Source organism: Conger conger, chromosome 17, assembly GCF_963514075.1.
Source record: "Conger conger chromosome 17, fConCon1.1, whole genome shotgun sequence".
Taxonomy (NCBI): Eukaryota; Metazoa; Chordata; class Actinopteri; order Anguilliformes; family Congridae; genus Conger; species Conger conger.
In genome coordinates this window covers 22,634,553-22,652,407 of record NC_083776.1, presented here as the reverse complement: position 1 = coordinate 22,652,407, position 17,855 = coordinate 22,634,553, and the positions used below count along the sequence as shown (strand labels likewise).

Sequence of the window (17,855 nt, the reverse complement as noted above, 5' to 3'; positions counted from 1 at the left end):
GTGAGACGAGTTCCTCCTCTTCCTCTGCCTGTCTCATCACCTGAGTCAGATAATAAAATGACTCATTTGGATGAACAGCTGCTCTCTGTCTGGAGACATGTCCATCACAGAGCCTGGCACACGCTTTGAGTTGTATAAAAGAGGGGCAAGAGATATTTCCAGGTGTTAAGGATCACTGTTACTTTTCATGATCGAAATAGTCAGAGATATGTTCCGCTAGAATGCATCGGCATTCTAAACGGCAAAAAAGTTTTACTCCATTCAAAATTTTGATAGACTGGCGGTGGGTGAAGAAATTTTTGGTCAAAGGTTCAAGCAGAACAGTTGAATTGTACTGCATTTGTGTTATCCCATTGAATACACATAATTGGATGGTCACTCTACAGTTCAGATTTGTCATTAAATTTCCATGGGGCTTCTGACAATCTGCAGCTTAACCCAGTATTAATTAATCTGTAAATGTATTTGATTACATATGAAAAATTTGAAAGGAGTCTTGGGTCCTTCCTTGATCTGTACTGTATTTGCAAAAATAAATATGCAAGCAAAAAAACAAGACAAAATAATGTACTAAATTAAAACCAACATTAAATACTCTAGGGCGGCACGGATGGTGCAGTGGGTAGCACTGCTGCCTCACAGCAAGGAGGTCCCGGGTTCGAATCCCCGTCGGCCGGGGCCTCTCTGTGTGGAGTTTGCATGTTCTCCCCGTGTCTGCGTGGGTTTCCTCCCACAGTCCAAAGACATGCAGGTTAGGCTGATTGGAGAGTCTAAATTGCCCGTAGGTATGAGTGTGTGAGTGAATGGTGTGTGTGCCCTGCGATGGACTGGCGACCTGTCCAGGGTGTATTCCTGCCTTTCGCCCAATGTATGCTGGGATAGGCTCCAGCCCCCCTGCAACCCTGTTCAGGATAAGCAGGTTCAGATAATGGATGGATGGATGGATTAAATACTCTCTGGTAAATGTATTTGTTATTTATTATTGAGCATTATTCTTTCCCATTATTGTCTAGATATTTTTACGTATTTTATTATCCGAAAATTGCATAAAAAGTGTTTTTTGTAGTATTCACCTAGATTCTTCAGTGTCTTTCATGATTTCCCAGTTTTACTCTGTGGTCAAATGGAGTCGGAGACCCATGGATCTTCTAGTACCAAGCTTTGATGGGTTCTCTCTAGACAGTTGGTAAAATCATGAGCCAAGATCAACCAAATGGCTCATTCTTATCATTATGCTTCGGATAGACGATGCTCAAGTGTTTCAGTAACCATATGTCACTGTACTGGCTGCTTAGTTAATTGAACTGTATTTTCTTGCTTTAGACCATGAACGCCATGTTTCTTTTACCGACCACTGTAATGCCAGCAGGTCATTCTCAAAATACTTTTGTATCATTTTACAATACGGTTACGTGAATTGGCATTGACTAATGTAGTTGTTAACCAGCTAATTACTGAGGGTTTAACATGTACAGTTTTGTTTATGTATTTGTACATCATTATTCATGTTAACAGCTAGATTATTTGATGCCAATTCATATTGGAATTTGGTTTTCAAATATATAAATATTAATGTAACTAATACATTAGTTTAGCTACTAACTAATGTATTAGTTACATTAATATTTATATTATGTTAATGTATAAATACATTAACTAATTAAGTTAGTGTCATGCTTAATATATTTGTACATCAGTTATTATCAATGTTAACGACTACATTAGTTGATGGCAATTCATATACCCTTATTGTAAAATAGTCTCATACAGGAAAACTGTCTGGGGAAAAAAAGCAAACATAGGATATGCTGTAGCATTGTGTCATTTCTGCTGTTCAAATTGATTGTCTCTTACCACAGCCTACTTGTGGTTGTCTAGCAAATGAAATGTTTTGGCTTGGCCAGACCATATTCAGAATGATTTAAATCATATGTGTGCTCGGAAATCTAAGGAATGTTGCAGTAGTGTTTGTTTGGACAACCGAGCCAAGATTTCTTCTTGATGGAATCTGTAAAGCCAGTCAATAACTCTGTCTGCTTTTGGGAAGGCTCTTCCTTCAGAGAAGTTGTTTGTTACCTGAACACAAAACTGAGAGTAAACATTTGATTGCTTTACTTTCCATAACATGGCCAAGAAAACATTTTCTCAGATTTAGTGAGGCAAATGAGACCTGGATACTAATAATGTTTTATAATTTGTTTTGTTTGTTTGTTTGTTGTTGATTTTTATTTTAATCAATACAAATCCAAATGCATCTTCCTGTACAATATCTTGCATCAAATTACTTATTACTAATTATGTCACTTGACGTCATTGTTGGTGTCTGCTTCAATAGTATGCACAGCTGCAGGGCAGATTTAAAGCAAAGCTGTTCATACTTCAGGGTATTCTCATTCTGCAGGCCTATGGTGTTCGTTTTCTGAAGCTCCAGCAGCCCGATCCAACCATCCTCCCCTGGCTGCCGTGTTCTTCATGGACAACATAGGAACAAGCTTCCTGGAAAGGTGGTTGCATTTTTCTCAACATTCCAGCTCCAAACCAGAGCAACTTATGTAGCATTTAAGAACAGGAATGTTTGTGAGAGTCCAGTTCCAGTGTATACTTTCTGGGAAAGAATTATGGAAACAATAGCAGACCTCCACATCTCATATTGAAGGTAAGGTCAATAGTCTCTTTGAGTGATTATTATGATTGGGAATATTTTGGGGCCATCAGACCCAGTATGCACTGCAACAGGCTGTAACATGGGTTACGCCTGGCTTTACCATTTATTAGGGACTCCTGGTCAGATCAGATGTCCAGTAGTCAGCTACAAAGGAAAAGCTAGTCTCTGACGCAAGATCTATATGGCTAAACTGCAGAGTGATCAGAAACTATGCCCACAGTCCACATGCGCACATGGCAGTCCGTCCCGTGACACAGTGACAGAATGGTCATGTGAGAGTGCGATAAAGAAAAGGAAGACTGGAGAGCAGGGCTGCGTACGCAGCTGTGTGAAGACGTGTTGTGTTTGACCGGACTGCACTGTTTAGAGAAGTGATAGGGTTGTAAGCGATAGGGTTGTAAGCGATAGGGTATCCACATTTGAATGGATTTCTTTGGGTCCTGGAAAGAATGTGCTCTAGTAGTATTGCCCATAGGATTCTATTGGGCCTTCTGACCTTGTTTGTATAAAAGCGATGTGAAATATTTTTGACGAAATACGGACATTATCCACATCGGTATATACTGTAGCTAGTAATAGTGGTATATGCCCACACAGTTCTGACAGCATGTACATGAGTGCATTGTAGGTTAGACATCTCATATTTCAAATCTACTATACCGGTACACATGTTAAAACCTCCGAGGCCAATTCAATTATGGCTTGCACTTTTGATAATCCCAAGTCAAGAGAGACCTACTGCAACTGTGCTTCACCGTTCCTGTGACAGATCCCTGGATCTCTACAGATCCCTGCCATTTTTTCTCTTTATTGATTTAAATATTCAAAATTGCTTTAACTGTAAATTTGTCACCAGAACAATTACCTGAAGGTGAAAACAAAAAACCCTTGATATCTAGGCAATATTGCCAGCAAAAAAGAAACCAGAAGAGACAGACAAACGGAGAACAATTGATCACACTTTACAATAAGATTACATGAAGTGGCATATAACTATTGGCTAATGTAGTTAGCCAATTCATTCTGTTGTTGTTAACTACTAACTAATTAAAAGTTAATTTCATGCTTGCTTAAAGTATTTTTACATCATTAATTAATGTTAACAACAACATTACTTAATGGCAATTCATGTAACCTTATTGTAAAGTGTTACCAAGTAATTATTAAATAATAAAGAATGGCTGACTAGATCACGCAATGTGCTCTTATTTCCTGTGGTATGAGTGTAAGATGAGGACGGATTAGATTGTGGCTCATTATAGAGTCTGTTCCCTGCTGTTCAAACTCCATATGAAAGAAAATAGACCAGACATAATGTCTAGTGACATGCAACAGGGCCCTTCCACTGACCTCCCACTTGATAAGCTATCAACTTGAGGTGAATAGAAATGGGAAAAAAAGACCCAAGTTGACCGAATGTTGTGCCATTCTAGTTACCATTGTAGACTGACATTGAGTTCAGGCAAGTGAAATGGTCGTATTTGTTCTTGCATGTTATTAAAGCATCATTATCTCTCAAAATGCAACTGTACTTACAGGCTAGTGGACACAATTACATTTACAAATACGTATTGTATAACTATTAAAGTGCTTTCCCTGCTATTTTGTCTGGGTGTTGTTCCTTGCTTTTACATTTTTTCTTTTTGAATGGCGCCAAGATTTGCCTACACTTACACAAGAGATGTTTGTTGTTGGACGGATTGAAATCAATCCTAAAGGTGATTGTTGACTGTTTTGTTTGAAAATATTCACTTGAATCACACTGAATCATTCCTGCTCTGTGTTTTCTTTTTTCTCCTTCTTTCTCAGCACTCCCTGTCCTCTCAGGACTGAAACCTCTGCAGTGCTTGTGCCTCTTGCCTGGTTTATTTTACTTGCACTTTTCTTCCCTGTTTCTGATCCTGGGGGCTTGGTTGCAGTTATTCTCTGTGTGCTTCTTAACAGACTCCCAGTTCCCCAATCCCATGCCACCCTCAGTGGAGCTGTGTGCTCAGACCTCAGTCTGCCCTTACCAGTCCTGCTATTGGTTTGTGTTCACCATCACAATTTCACTCACATTTCTTTTTACACAGATGTGCTGGTTTTTTCTACTGCTGTGCAGCCTCCAAAAAAAAATCAACATGGATTCTGTGTCCCCCAAACAAAAGTGCAAAAGTGGAGAGAATTATAATGGATGACACCTCAGTTTCGCCTATGGGCAGACCAAGGGAATCCCATTTATCTCAGTCAGCTAAGAACAGGCTCATCTCTGTTACCTGCCCGAGGTCTGGGGTGCTCAGCCAGGGCACAGCCAGTGGAGACGGCATCCTGTATCTCCCTGACCAGTAAGAAGGGCCATTGTTCCAGTCACAGCTTGATCTAGGCATTAATTGACTAACGCTGCAGTCACAGCCTTTACGACTTGGATTCTTTTGTGTGGATTGCCGGAGGGGGAACTGGGTCCTGGCTTGTGAAGCCGGTAAACATGTTTGCCGCACAATCGACCCATTATGTCTCCTTCAGATCCCGACTCTGTAAATCATGTTTCATCTCATGGAAAAAAGTGCTTTTCCTAAAACGACTTCATGGTCTGTCAAGTACAATATCTAATATCATTCACTTGCTTCTATGAGAAGCTTTCGCTTCTACACTACAGTGTGAGTGGGAGCTACTAATAAAAAAAAGTGTTTAAATCAATCATGTTTTCAGCTAGCAAGGATGAGTTCATAATTTGTTAAAAAATACAAATAAGAAGCTCTATTATTTTACTATTATTATTATTATTATTATTATTATTATTATTAAACAATACCTCAGTAAATGGCTCTATGTAAATGCTGAGAAAAGCCACTTAAATCATTTTGTAATCAGCATTTTATTAAAAAACTCATTACCATGCCATGTCCATGTGGATCCACAAATACATAATTTCTTCATTTGAAAAACATAGTCCTAAAGTCCATTAGTTTAGTGAGTGTTTAGTGAACAGCGAGGGAATTGTTCAAAGTTAACCATCAGCCAAAAATGCTAGAAGTGGATGTTCTTTTCAGAATGGAGCGCAGTGGAAGGGCTGTTGAGACCTACAGGCACCACAATCCCAGCAGTCTCCTCTTTGAATTCGCTCAGGGGGTGCGTTTTACAAATGACTGTGTCAAGAAGGCCAGCAAAGTGGGCGTGAAAGATGCCCCTCGTCTCCTGTCTGCGGTCGTGTCACCGGTACTTGAGAGTCGAGTAAAATTAGTCTTTTATGGGCTATGGCGCTGTTTAAAAGCCAATGTCTGACCGGCTGACACTTGAAAGGACAATATCTGCTCACTTGAAAGGACAATATCTGCTCGTAGGGCGAGCAGTCAGCATTCTGGCATGACCCAGCAGGGCCACTGTAGGGCTTTTTGATTAAAGGTCAGCAGGTCTATGCAAGGCAGCGCTCAAAATGAAAAGGATCAATGTGGTTTCTGTAAGCATCAACCCTGCTTCTCATGTAGGACACCAGCTCCCTGCTCTAGTCTTTGCACAATGATGTAGTGTGAGTGAGTGTGTGTGTGTGTGTGTGTGTGTGTTTGACTGAACAGCAAAATAAATGTAATAAATGTCACAGAATAAATCATGCAGCGAATGTCATTATGATATAGAAGTCTGAATAATCGGATTTGTTCACACATGCATAGTACCAGGTGTGGCACTTTGACGTGATGTTCTAAAGTGTGGTTGTAATCCTGTTTGTTTTATATTGTTTTTTGTTATAATAGAAATTCAAATGAATCATAAAATCTGTGCGCTAAATGATCATATATGCACACTTTATAGAAACTGTGTAACATTTCAGGGAGTCCATCCTCCATTTTCTTTTATAAATGACAAATCTTCCCCAGAAAGCTAAAATGGGGTTGTTACTGTCTGACTGAGGTCTTGACTGTTTTTACTCCCCTGTAAGCAGGCAGTAAAGTCCCCGTGAAATCTGCTCATCCTGAGCTCTCGTCATGAATCCAGCCACTGCCAGGGAAAACAACGCATCCCCACTCCATATGAAAACCCTTAGTTGTTCTCAGGACACTCATTTGAGACCCTTATAGGTCATCGCTTTTCTGCAACACTGCCCTGTTTGTAGCAGCCTAAAACGAATTCCAGCCAGCTTTGTGCAACGGCAATTAACACGCAGGAAATCATTCAATAGCAATTGTGCTGATGTGAGCCAAGTTATTAATTGTCGATGGATGTGAGTGATTGCTCCGCCATTGTACGCATTAAGATGGATGGAATGTGGAATATGAAAAGCAATTAGGCGAGAGAGACACAGGCATATGGAACATGGGATAGGGGATAAGGAATGCAAAAACACCCAGAAGTGGAGATTAGAGAATGTGGTAGCATTTTGTGACTTCAGTGAATCCAGCAGAATTCTCCACCAGTATAGTTTTACTTTTCAAGTTGCACAAGAAAAAAATCCTGTCCGAACCAAAGAAATCTAGATGTAAGCTTTTCCCTATCAATGGATGCTTGTTGGATGTTTCTTTATTGGTGTTTGGTTCTCCTAGTCTAAGAACCATAACTAAGGAAATGTATCCCCAAACTGACAGGCAAGACAGAGACTTGGTTTAAAAATGATTAAGAACAGTTTTTAGCCATTTCACTGTTCCTTGTTGGGTGTATAATCTGAATACCCGAAGCATAAACTTCAAAAGTCTTGTGGTTGTCACACAAAGAATAAACATGATCTTTCCAAGGAAACCTATCTCAGCAGAGAAATGTAAATATAAAGTGATGTTGGGAAAGGGGGTTAAGGCTCTGACACAACATGGCACAACATAGGTGGTAAAACATCCATTAGTTCTGCAAGGCATTATTGTGGAATTGGATCTGTCCACAACAATACTGAGTTAATATTCTGACAAGACATTCAAGCCGCTTTCAATGTGATAAAAATATGTTGCGCCCTCCATAATGTTTGGGACAAAGACTAGATATCTTGCCTTCAGGTTTTCCTACAGGCAATACCAAAACTCTTTGCATTTGAATGGGTCTCTATGGGAATTGGGGGGTGGGACTAGATTAATCTGCAAATTATTCTGATAGAATATGAATAAATGACTTTAAGTCATCAAGGGACGAAGGTATCAAATCAGGTATCAAATCTGCCAGATAGGCAGAATATATTTAAAAAATTGTTTCTCCTGACAAATGTTCCTGTTGAACTCAAAGGGGAAAATATTCAGGAGAAACTATTCTTTTCAAATAATTTCATTCACATAACATTGCTGTGTCCCAAACATTATGGTGCCCTGAAATGGGTGGACTATGTATAAACACTGCTCTAATTTCTACATGGTGAAACCAAAATGTATAAAAAATACTCTTTATTAAAATCTGACCATGTGCACTTTAACCACATTTTTTTAATGACAAATTACAAATTGTGAGGCAAATAAATAATGGGTCTTTTTCCCCAAACATTATGGAGTGCACTGTATATAGCTATGTCCAATTTGTCCCTCTTTAAAACCAGAATAAATATTTGTATTTGAAATATTTTAATATAATTCAATTTAATAAAAAATTGTCATTGTGGTCACTGTGCCATGTGTTTGAGGCATAGCACTAATAAGCACCAAAAATTCTATTCATTTTGTTACCACCCTCAAATACTGTGCGAGTATGTATGTGCGTGTGTCAGTTAATATTCAGTTATTATTTTGTCTTTCTTCTAAACAGGAAATCAAATGTTGATTAAACAGTTTCTAACTGTGACTTTCAAACTCACAAAGCTATAGATTCATTGGGTATTGTTCTTTAGAACAAGCTGTGGCTTTGCACCGGTTGAACAAACGGACGTCTCTGATTATTAACATCCACAGCCTTCTTTCAGCTGGACCTGAATAAGATTTTGTGGGGTGTGGCTTCCTTTAGCAGTGAACAAAAAGTGAACTTACAAATCTCCCCCACACCCTTTCAGTAAGACTGTCTGCTTGAGGAAAGCTTAAATTCTACGCTTTTAAATAACAACTTTTTGTCACAGAGATCCAGCCCCCGGAGGAGGATGTTCAGAAAAAAATGGGTTGGGAGGATCTTTAAAACCCATCCACTTTACCGGAGCAATGATGAACACTGAAATGATGCATACAGTATGCTGATTGACACGTGATCCCATGTAATTCCTTCATTGGCACTGTGTATAGTTCATGGCTTTGCTCTCTCTGCTCGTCTCAGTCCAATATAACAATGTAGTACTCTCAGATACCGTGCTGTAAAATATATACTTTTCCAGTACTATTATGGATGTTTTTTAAAAAGATACATAATTTTTTTTTTTTGGCAGAAGCAGTTAGTTATAACTACAGACCCCAGTTCAAAAAGTACATGTTGAATAGAAGCTCAGAAGAAGTCTGAGTTCTGATGTGCAGATATCCCAGAGAAGTCAGTTCTGATGTGCAGATATCCTACACTCTCTGAAAAAAATGGTTTCAAAAGGAACCCTCTTGTTTCCATAGAAGAACCCATTGTAGTTCAAGGCTTCTTAGTCAGGCAAAATGATTAATGTCTTGGAGCTTTCACACTTCACACCAATGATATAGGGATCCATACAGAACTAAAAATGTTTCCTTTATGGAGACAAGCCAAAGAACCATTTTTTTCTGAGAGTGGAGCAACTGAATAATTGATCAGCTAGACCAGCACAAATTCAGAGGTGGAAACATCAGGGGTCAGAAAGTAATCTTGCTAAGTATGTGCAAATTAGCAAATCCTGGTGATTGGAAAATACTGGGGAGGATTTTTACTTTCCATACCTGCAGTATCCATCTCTGGCACAAACAACATCGGGGATCATCAAATATGGCTCTCAAAACTAAATCCAGCCTTTTCTTCCAGGTAATTAATGGAACAATTAGTGCTATTGATTGGCCAGACTGTCTTCACCTGGCTCCCAGGTAAAGGGAGGGTGGAAAACCAGCTGTCCTTGGGCCTTGAGGACCATGATTTGATGATCTCTGATCCACTACACCTATTTTCTGTGTGGACTGTATAGCCTAACAGAAATATGTGTATCTACAGGGCTCCCACAGTCTTACATGAACCATGAGCCAACACACGATCAATCAACACAACACAACACATCTGCTCCCAGTGGTCTTTTGGAAGAATTTCAGTCCTTTTCCCAGAATTCCTTTGACCTGACTGTAAGAAATCAACAACAGGTGTGGATGTAATCTCAGTTTTTGTTGATGGAGCAGGACCCCATCACAAATGATGGACATCAGCCACGTATTAGATGCTTTGAAACTAAAACCAGTAGTTTTGTCTGTTGTCTAGTCATTGTTTATTCTGCTTTCTTTTTTTGATGATGATTTTTTACGCTCAACTGACTTTTCAGGGCAGATTTAACTGAAATGTGTTCAGTTCCGATTTGCATGGAATCAGGTGTTGATAAGACATACTGTATGTAGGGTTATGAAGAGAACGGTGAATTCAGTTTGCAGGCCAAAGATTGTGTTTTGAAATGAGAACAAAAACATATAAATATTCAGAACTGACTGTTAGCGATTCGGCAACTCTGAAGCACTGAAAGTAGCCCACATGAGCAGACGGAACTGGTTCGGACAGGAGTTTACGAAAACGAAAAAAAAAAAAAAAACTCTTGTGAGATTTCCCTTGCTGTATACGCAATAGCCTATACTTTGGCTACGAATACGTCCTTTATGGTCTCCCACTGTGCTTCTCAGATATGCGTTGTTGGAGGGGCGTAGCCGAAGGAGCGATAGCCTATCTATGATTGACTGTAAGGCATTCGGCTATACAAAAGTGTTGGCCGACGTGAGAATACGAGACTGCAAAGCCGTGATCTGCACTACCACCAGTTCATTTCAAATGGCTCAGATCGTGGGTATTGACCTCGGAAACCATGCAGCAGATAAATAGTAGATAGATTGGGGTGTTGCAACAAATCGGCTTTGGTGTGATGTCACTTGGAATTCAGAAAGAAATATGACTGTGGAATATTGAGACATAAAAACGAAAACGAGCGGAAATTTCTGAAGACGCCAGATTGGCCAAGTGCAAGTTATCAACAAGACTCGGAGATTCGCCTGCTGTCGTACAAACCGTAATTTATGTTATTTTATTTTGTAATACATATATATATATATATATATATATATTGTAATGTAGACAATTTACTATTTCAGCTTATTTTGGACATTTTGCTGTTAATCAAAGGGAGCCTATAGCATATATGTTATTCTGCTAAACAGTATAGTGTGCTTAAATAAATAACCTGATATGTGTAAATTGCATTCTCCGCACACACTTTCTCTTTATAGGCTGCAAATCGATTAACGCATTCATGCATTTTCTGACAGGTAACTGGAATACATTTCGGACAACATGGCGAAGTTATTTTTATTTCTCCTGCTGGTGTTTCTCATTGCGGAAAGTTTTGTCTGTGCTCAGACGAAGGACCAGACCGGGCAGTCAGCGTCCCAAGCCGCCAAGGGCGCTGAGTCTCCAGCTCTTAAACCTGGAACCACTGAGGACGGACTGAATTCAAACTACTCTGGTGCTCAATTAATGCAACCTCGGCGACCCAGACCCCTCCCGCCGATGTGTTCTGGTCCTACAGAGATCAGAGATACATTTAAATATATCAACACTGTGGTCTCGTGTCTTGTTTTCGTGGTCGGAATAATTGGAAACTCGACCTTACTGAGAATCATTTATAAAAACAAATGCATGCGGAACGGACCCAACTTTCTCATTGCGAGCCTGGCGCTGGGAGATCTTCTGCACATAGTGATTGACATACCCATCAATGTATACAAGGTGAGTCTGGGGTAAATTGGTGTCGCACCCAAAATGTAGTTTTAAACTTTGATTTACAGATTACAGATCTGTATTCGTGCACACTGCACGTTGGAAATCCAATTGACACCATTCCGTTTAAAAAAACCTTCCTTTGGTGTGGGAGGAATAAGAAATGTGGAATCAGCACATTAGCAAGTGTTAAAAGTCGGTTTCTCAAGTATTATTATTATTATTATTATTATTATTATTATTATTATTATTATTATTATTATTTAGTTTTATAACTTTTGATAATATTACCAGCACAACTTATCCAGTATCCACCAGCTCTGTATTTTAGTCAACATAGACGGATGTGATTCGCAATTAATAGTCGGATAAGTTTTTTTCAATGATCACCCAAAAACTTCTAACTTATGCCAGGGAAGAAATAAAACTAAAGAAAGGTGGTCCAGGCTATGACGTAGCCAATGTCCTACGCATTAAAATCTTTATCAGACAGGTTTACATCGTGGACAAAAACTCCATGCTTTTACTGTTATGTTGTTTTATTTCAGCATATTCTGGGTTTAGAAGCATAAGTAGTGTTATTTATGAACATTTAGGTATTAATTCCCTGCGTTTGTCACACCACCCTAGCATAGCCTCGAAATCCTCATGACTTTAAGAGGGGTGTGAACTGGCATTGGCCGCTGATAGACGTGTTGTTAGGGAGCCGGCCAGTAGTGGGCAGTGTTTCTTTTACAGGTAGAAAACATTGGCAACAAACAGCAGAAATGCTGACTTTCAGTTGAGAGGTAGAGTTGAAATCCAGGCTCACTGCCTTCACGAAACATCCTTATGCCCCTTACTGAAAGAGTAGAGGTTTTTATCTCAATGTCCTGTTCAAATTCCAAATCTGGCCATCTAATCTCCTCGCCGGCACTTATATATATATATATACTGTAAATATATGCTCAGACTATCTTGTGATAAGAACTAAATAAAGAGGAAGGACACAATTTTCTGCAACCACACCCCCTAATGACCAACAATATTCAGTAATTAAACTTCAAAAATGTTTGTTTATTAATTTACTTTCACAGCAAGCAAACATTAGAATCAACAGCTATTTGACTGGTGGGGAAAAATGGATTCCAGTAGTCCTTGGTCAGGTTCAGTAGTTCATATTTGAAAGGTTGAAAAACTATAAAAGCAGAAGATTAAATTGAATACTTTGTACATGTTTTGTTTTAGTATTATATACACATTTACTCTTAGACTTTACATCTTTGAACAATTATATACATTCCAGTGGGATCTTTGATGTTGAATTCTGTCCACATATGTTTCAAATAGGCATTTTGAGGAAGTCTGATACTTGCAAATGTAAGACAGCAACATCATGAAGCTACAGATATGGTTAATGTCATAAAAGTTGTGGAGAGGCATCATTGTCTTCACTTTAGGTTGTTATTCAGTTCTTGTTAAAGTATTCTTGTAACTCAGTGCAATTCAGTAGATTGAGCCTGATATATTATACTTTTGGGATAGGAAAATTAACAGACAAACATTTCTTTTCCAGCTACTGGCAGAAGATTGGCCATTTGGTGTAGGACTCTGTAAACTGGTGCCGTTCATACAGAAGACATCTGTTGGAATTACAGTGCTGAGCTTGTGTGCACTCAGTATCGACAGGTACATCTACTTTAAGTACATTTTTGTTGTTGAAGATGGTTTTTATAATTCATGACTATAGCAAAGAATTATTTTCTGACAATATTCTTCTGCTGTAGGTATCGAGCAGTGGCATCTTGGAATCGCATCAAAGGAATTGGTGTTCCTAAGTGGACGGCAATAGAAATAACCTTGATATGGGCAGTATCAATTATTCTTGCTGTGCCAGAAGCAATTGCCTTTGATATGATAGCAATGGACTATAAAGGAGAGCATCTGAGAATATGCCTGCTCCACCCAATGCAGACGACGGGGTTCATGCAGGTAAATCATTCATATACTGGCTGTCTAGTACTGTCCAGTATCTATACCAGTGACACACCAGCAAACTTGTGCTCAGTTCTCTCTGTGTTACGCATCCCACTGACATTTTATCATGTTTCTTAATGCAATTTTAGTATTCACATATTAATTGATATAGCTTAAGGGACGGTTCTTTATTCCTTCCCCTCATTTAGTTTTACAAGTCAGCGAAGGACTGGTGGCTCTTTAGTTTCTATTTCTGCATGCCCCTGCTCTGCACAGCAGTCTTCTACTCCCTCATGAGCTGTGAGATGCTGAGGAAGAACAACAAGGCGCAGAAGACTCTGAATGACCACCTGAAGCAGGTAAGAGGTGCCTGATCAAATTAAAAATTTCGATTAAATCAGAATACGCTAGTGGCAATTCAATTATATTGAAATTAAATATTATCATTCGATTTGAATTAATAGAAAATTAGAAGATGAAATCTGAATTCTGAATTCAGAAATAGCCTTCATCATTTGTTTCTGCACTGATTTCATGTGGATTAAACAGGGCAGGGCAGGACTGCAGCCCTGATCCTGGGGGCTTAAATATACATATGGGGGCTTACATATAAGGATTTGAACTACGTATATAAGATCTACAATCCTAGAAAAACGGTACAATGCTCGTCACTGGGTTGGTACATAAGATTGTACCTGTAGCCATGGGTTTAATAATTCATTTCTACGTTTTTTGTTTGTAAAAAGGTACATATTAGTACCCAAAGACATTTTTTGTACCTTTCAGTGTACATTTGGGAAATGTGTTCCTAAAAGAACAAAAATTTAACTCCCTGTACCTTTATTTCTGAGCATGTAACATTTCCAGTCGGTGCAATAGGTTTGTGTGTTGAGGTTTATAGTTTTTGAATGAATGGATGTTTAACTCTGGAGTCCCCTCCTCCCCCTCTCTTCCCCCTCAGCGCCGTGAGGTCGCCAAGACTGTGTTCTGCCTGGTGCTCGTGTTCGCCCTTTGCTGGCTGCCGCTGCATCTGAGCAGAATCCTCAAATTAACCATTTATGATGAGAGGGACCCAAACCGGTGTGAGCTACTGAGGTAAGATGGCTGCCTTAAGTCAGGGGTGGGCAACTCTGGTCCTGGAGTGCCAGTGACATTTCTTAATTTCTGTTTTCCATCTGAGCCTGATCACAAGAACTTGATGGACGATTAAAAGTCTGAGGCTAAATATTATGAAAGGTGAAACGCTGAGTGCCTCCAGCACATTGTCTCCTGTATTCGTTTAACTGGGTTAACTACAACTAATTAAAAGGAATTAAATTATGTAGTTATAGGTTTGGATGCAGCAAAAAGCAGGAGCGTGTCTGGCACTGGAGGACCAGGGTTGCCTGGCCTTGCCTTTAGTACACAGTTGCCCTTTATACTAGTGTGAGTATTCATGATAAGCCTTTACCTGATCCGTATCTGTGTGTTTCACCAGCTTCTTCCTGGTCCTGGACTACATTGGCATCAACATGGCCTCAGTGAATTCTTGCATCAATCCAATTGCCCTGTATATGGTCAGCAAGCGATTCAAGAACTGTTTCAGAGTAAGTAGTATCACTATTTTGAAAGAGTTTTTCACTCAGGAGTTTGTTGACTTCAACCAGTTTATGTGACTTCTAGCATTTGTGCCTCATCTTTGATAAATCGTCCTTGCTTTCCATGAATTTGTATTGGAATCAGCAGAAAGTCTTGTGAAATGATATACTTGAGCCAAATACGTGAACCAAAACGTTGTTTTTCTTCCAGTTCTCAGACATTTGACACATTGTTTTGTTTAATGATTTAATTGAATGTGGCAGATGACTGAGTGCTGTGTTCCTCTGTCCACAGTCATGCCTGAGCTGTTGGTGCACATCCCCGGAAATGTTGGCTCTGGAGGAGAAGCAGTCTTGTCTAAGGTCAAAGGTCAATGAGCAGGGCTCAGACCAGAGCAACTCCAGAGCTTCCAATAAGTACACTTCTGCCTGAAATGGCCTGGCCTCCATCTTAGTGTGGACTGCCAGTTGCCATTGCCTTCCTCACAAGTGTCCATGCAGCTACAATGCTGTAGCATGGAACACACTGAATATGCGGTCACAGAGGCATCCAATATCCAGATATAAACTGTGCCTTTTTTACATGTACATTGAGTTGAGGCTTGATTGTTGATGCAATGGTACTCAATCATTCCCCAACTCAGAAAGGTTAAGATGGACTTTTGTTCCTGATTGTTGTTTCTTAATGAATTATCAAGATAGACTTGGGAAAGTGTTTTTGCAAATAATTTATGATTTTGAATTATGGATGCTACACACTCAGCAGTTGTTTCAAACGCATCTTCTGAGACTTTGGTGAGCTTTTAAATACAGAACATTAAAAACACAAATGATTGGTTATAAGTCTGGAAAACAATCAAAATAAATGTCTTTATATTTAGTCATTCATTAATTTCAGTTCAAATCATGGTACTGAAGACAACAATTAACATCCCCAATAGGGATGGTGGAAGTTTGATTTGGAGTGTGGTATCCGTGTGACTTGAGGGAAATTAAAATAGCATTCAGTGTAATGTAACTAAAGTACTTATACAATTAAGTATTTTAGCTTCATCTGATGGTCATATGTCTGTAGGGTGAGTTCTGTACAGCAGCGTATGAGATCATGTTGGTAAACAGGAATAGTAGTGTGGCTTACTGAGAACATTTGTAGGCTTAGCCATTTCTGTCATTGAGTTGGTTTGGGGTTGGGATTCAGTGGAACATACAGAAGGTAAACCTACCTTTGGGGCTAAAACTGAGAATGCGGCTGATCAAAACACCCAACACAAATTGAACGCAGCACCAGTGTGTTTGTGTTTACATGTTCATGCAATTTATTTACTGAAAAGGGTAATTAATCACTGTCTGTCTTCAGGATCACAAGTATTATTATTTTCTGTATGTTACCATCAGTCAGGAACAGATTCGGAATGTAAGCACTGAAATATATGATTAAATATACGTATTATATTTTTCAGAACAATATTTCTTTTTCGGTCAGAAAATTGATCGTCTAGAAAGGAATCAACTACTGTTTTTTTGTACTCCTGTGCCTTGGACACTTCCATATACACTTAGTGATCACTTTATTAGGTAGACCTGTAATGCAAATATTTAATCAGCCAATCATGTAGCAGCAGCTAAATGCAAAAAAGCATGCAGACGTAGTCAAGAGGTTCAGCCATTTTTTCAGACCAAATGTCAGAATGGGGAATAAATGGTATGCAAAACAGCATCTCTGACCACACAATATAGGCTACAGCAGCAGGACTCTTAAGCAAAAAAATATATAAAAAAATTAAAAAGGAATAATAATATACCTAATAAAGTGCTCACTTAGTGCACATTACAGAAGGTTAGCTTATCAAATTATATTATTGTATTTCTGGTAATTAAATATAAAGTCTTGGATGGTTGTTTTCACTTCTCATTTTTAATCCGACATTTTTCAAGTGGTTATATTATGCCTACAACAAGCATTTTTTGTGTGCTAAAGTATAGGAGCATATCAATATTACAGCTGTCATGACCTTTTGTCATTTCAGAATTTAAGAGTGTGTTGACACTGTATGATATATTGATAAAATGCTTTGATAAAATGTAAAGGCATTGGTTTGTTTTTCTCCTGAATATGTCATTTAATTTTATTACATTAGTTTTTTAAATGTCATAAAACATTTGGTATTGTTGTATTAGCATTGGAATGTTAGTGTTGTAAATATTGTTTATACTGTAGTTCTAAAATGAAATTTTTTGTATGAAGTCAAACCCACAGTGATAATTCCTTTCTATTCTCTTCTAATTCAATGCAATGCAATACTGAAAGAATGTATTGTTTCTTCATATATGTACACATTTTGTCAAAAGTAAAAAATAAGAATTCATATTGAAGTAAGGGATAGACATTCCAAGTCATCCTATAGGAATTGTGGAATCTGTTGAGCATGTATCCCCCTCACGTCACAATAAAAACACTTCTATACAGTATTCTTCATCAGAATATGTTGCCAGTTTATTCATTAAGGAACATTTTTGGTTGAGCCCGAGTCAGATTAGACATCTAAGAAAGGAAATTGCCTCTGCTTAAGCCTACCCATTGGTCTTCCTGCTGAGTTTAAGCCTTTTTGTGGATGTGTGTTTTTAAGTCCCCTCACTAAATCTTCCACAGAGAGCCATGTGCACTTTTTGTTTGTGCGTTGTTTAATCAGACAGTACATAGGCATTTTACCTTGGAGCAGAAATAAGGTGAAAAGGCTAAGTCAGAGATAAAACAGAATGTACTCAGGGATGTTCCTGTGTTCTTGAACGATGTTAGGCCTGTATTTCTGCCTGTGTGTTTGTGTTTCAGTGTCAATATTCATGTGCACTTGCATGCCAAGCCACAAGTTTCAATG

General features: G+C 38.8%; 1 protein-coding gene across 1 annotated transcript; it reads left to right on the top strand.

Annotated features, from left to right (window-relative positions):
* The first annotated feature begins 10,456 nt into the window (after positions 1-10,456).
* LOC133116607 (endothelin receptor type B-like) lies at positions 10,457-17,448 on the top strand. Its single transcript, XM_061226350.1, has 8 exons — positions 10,457-10,739; positions 10,996-11,455; positions 13,002-13,114; positions 13,213-13,417; positions 13,612-13,761; positions 14,364-14,497; positions 14,880-14,988; positions 15,275-17,448. The coding sequence occupies exons 2-8, from the start codon at positions 11,021-11,023 to the stop codon at positions 15,410-15,412; spliced, it is 1,284 nt and encodes a 427-aa protein (XP_061082334.1). The 5' UTR covers positions 10,457-10,739; positions 10,996-11,020; the 3' UTR covers positions 15,413-17,448.
* Positions 17,449-17,855: the final 407 nt, after the last annotated feature.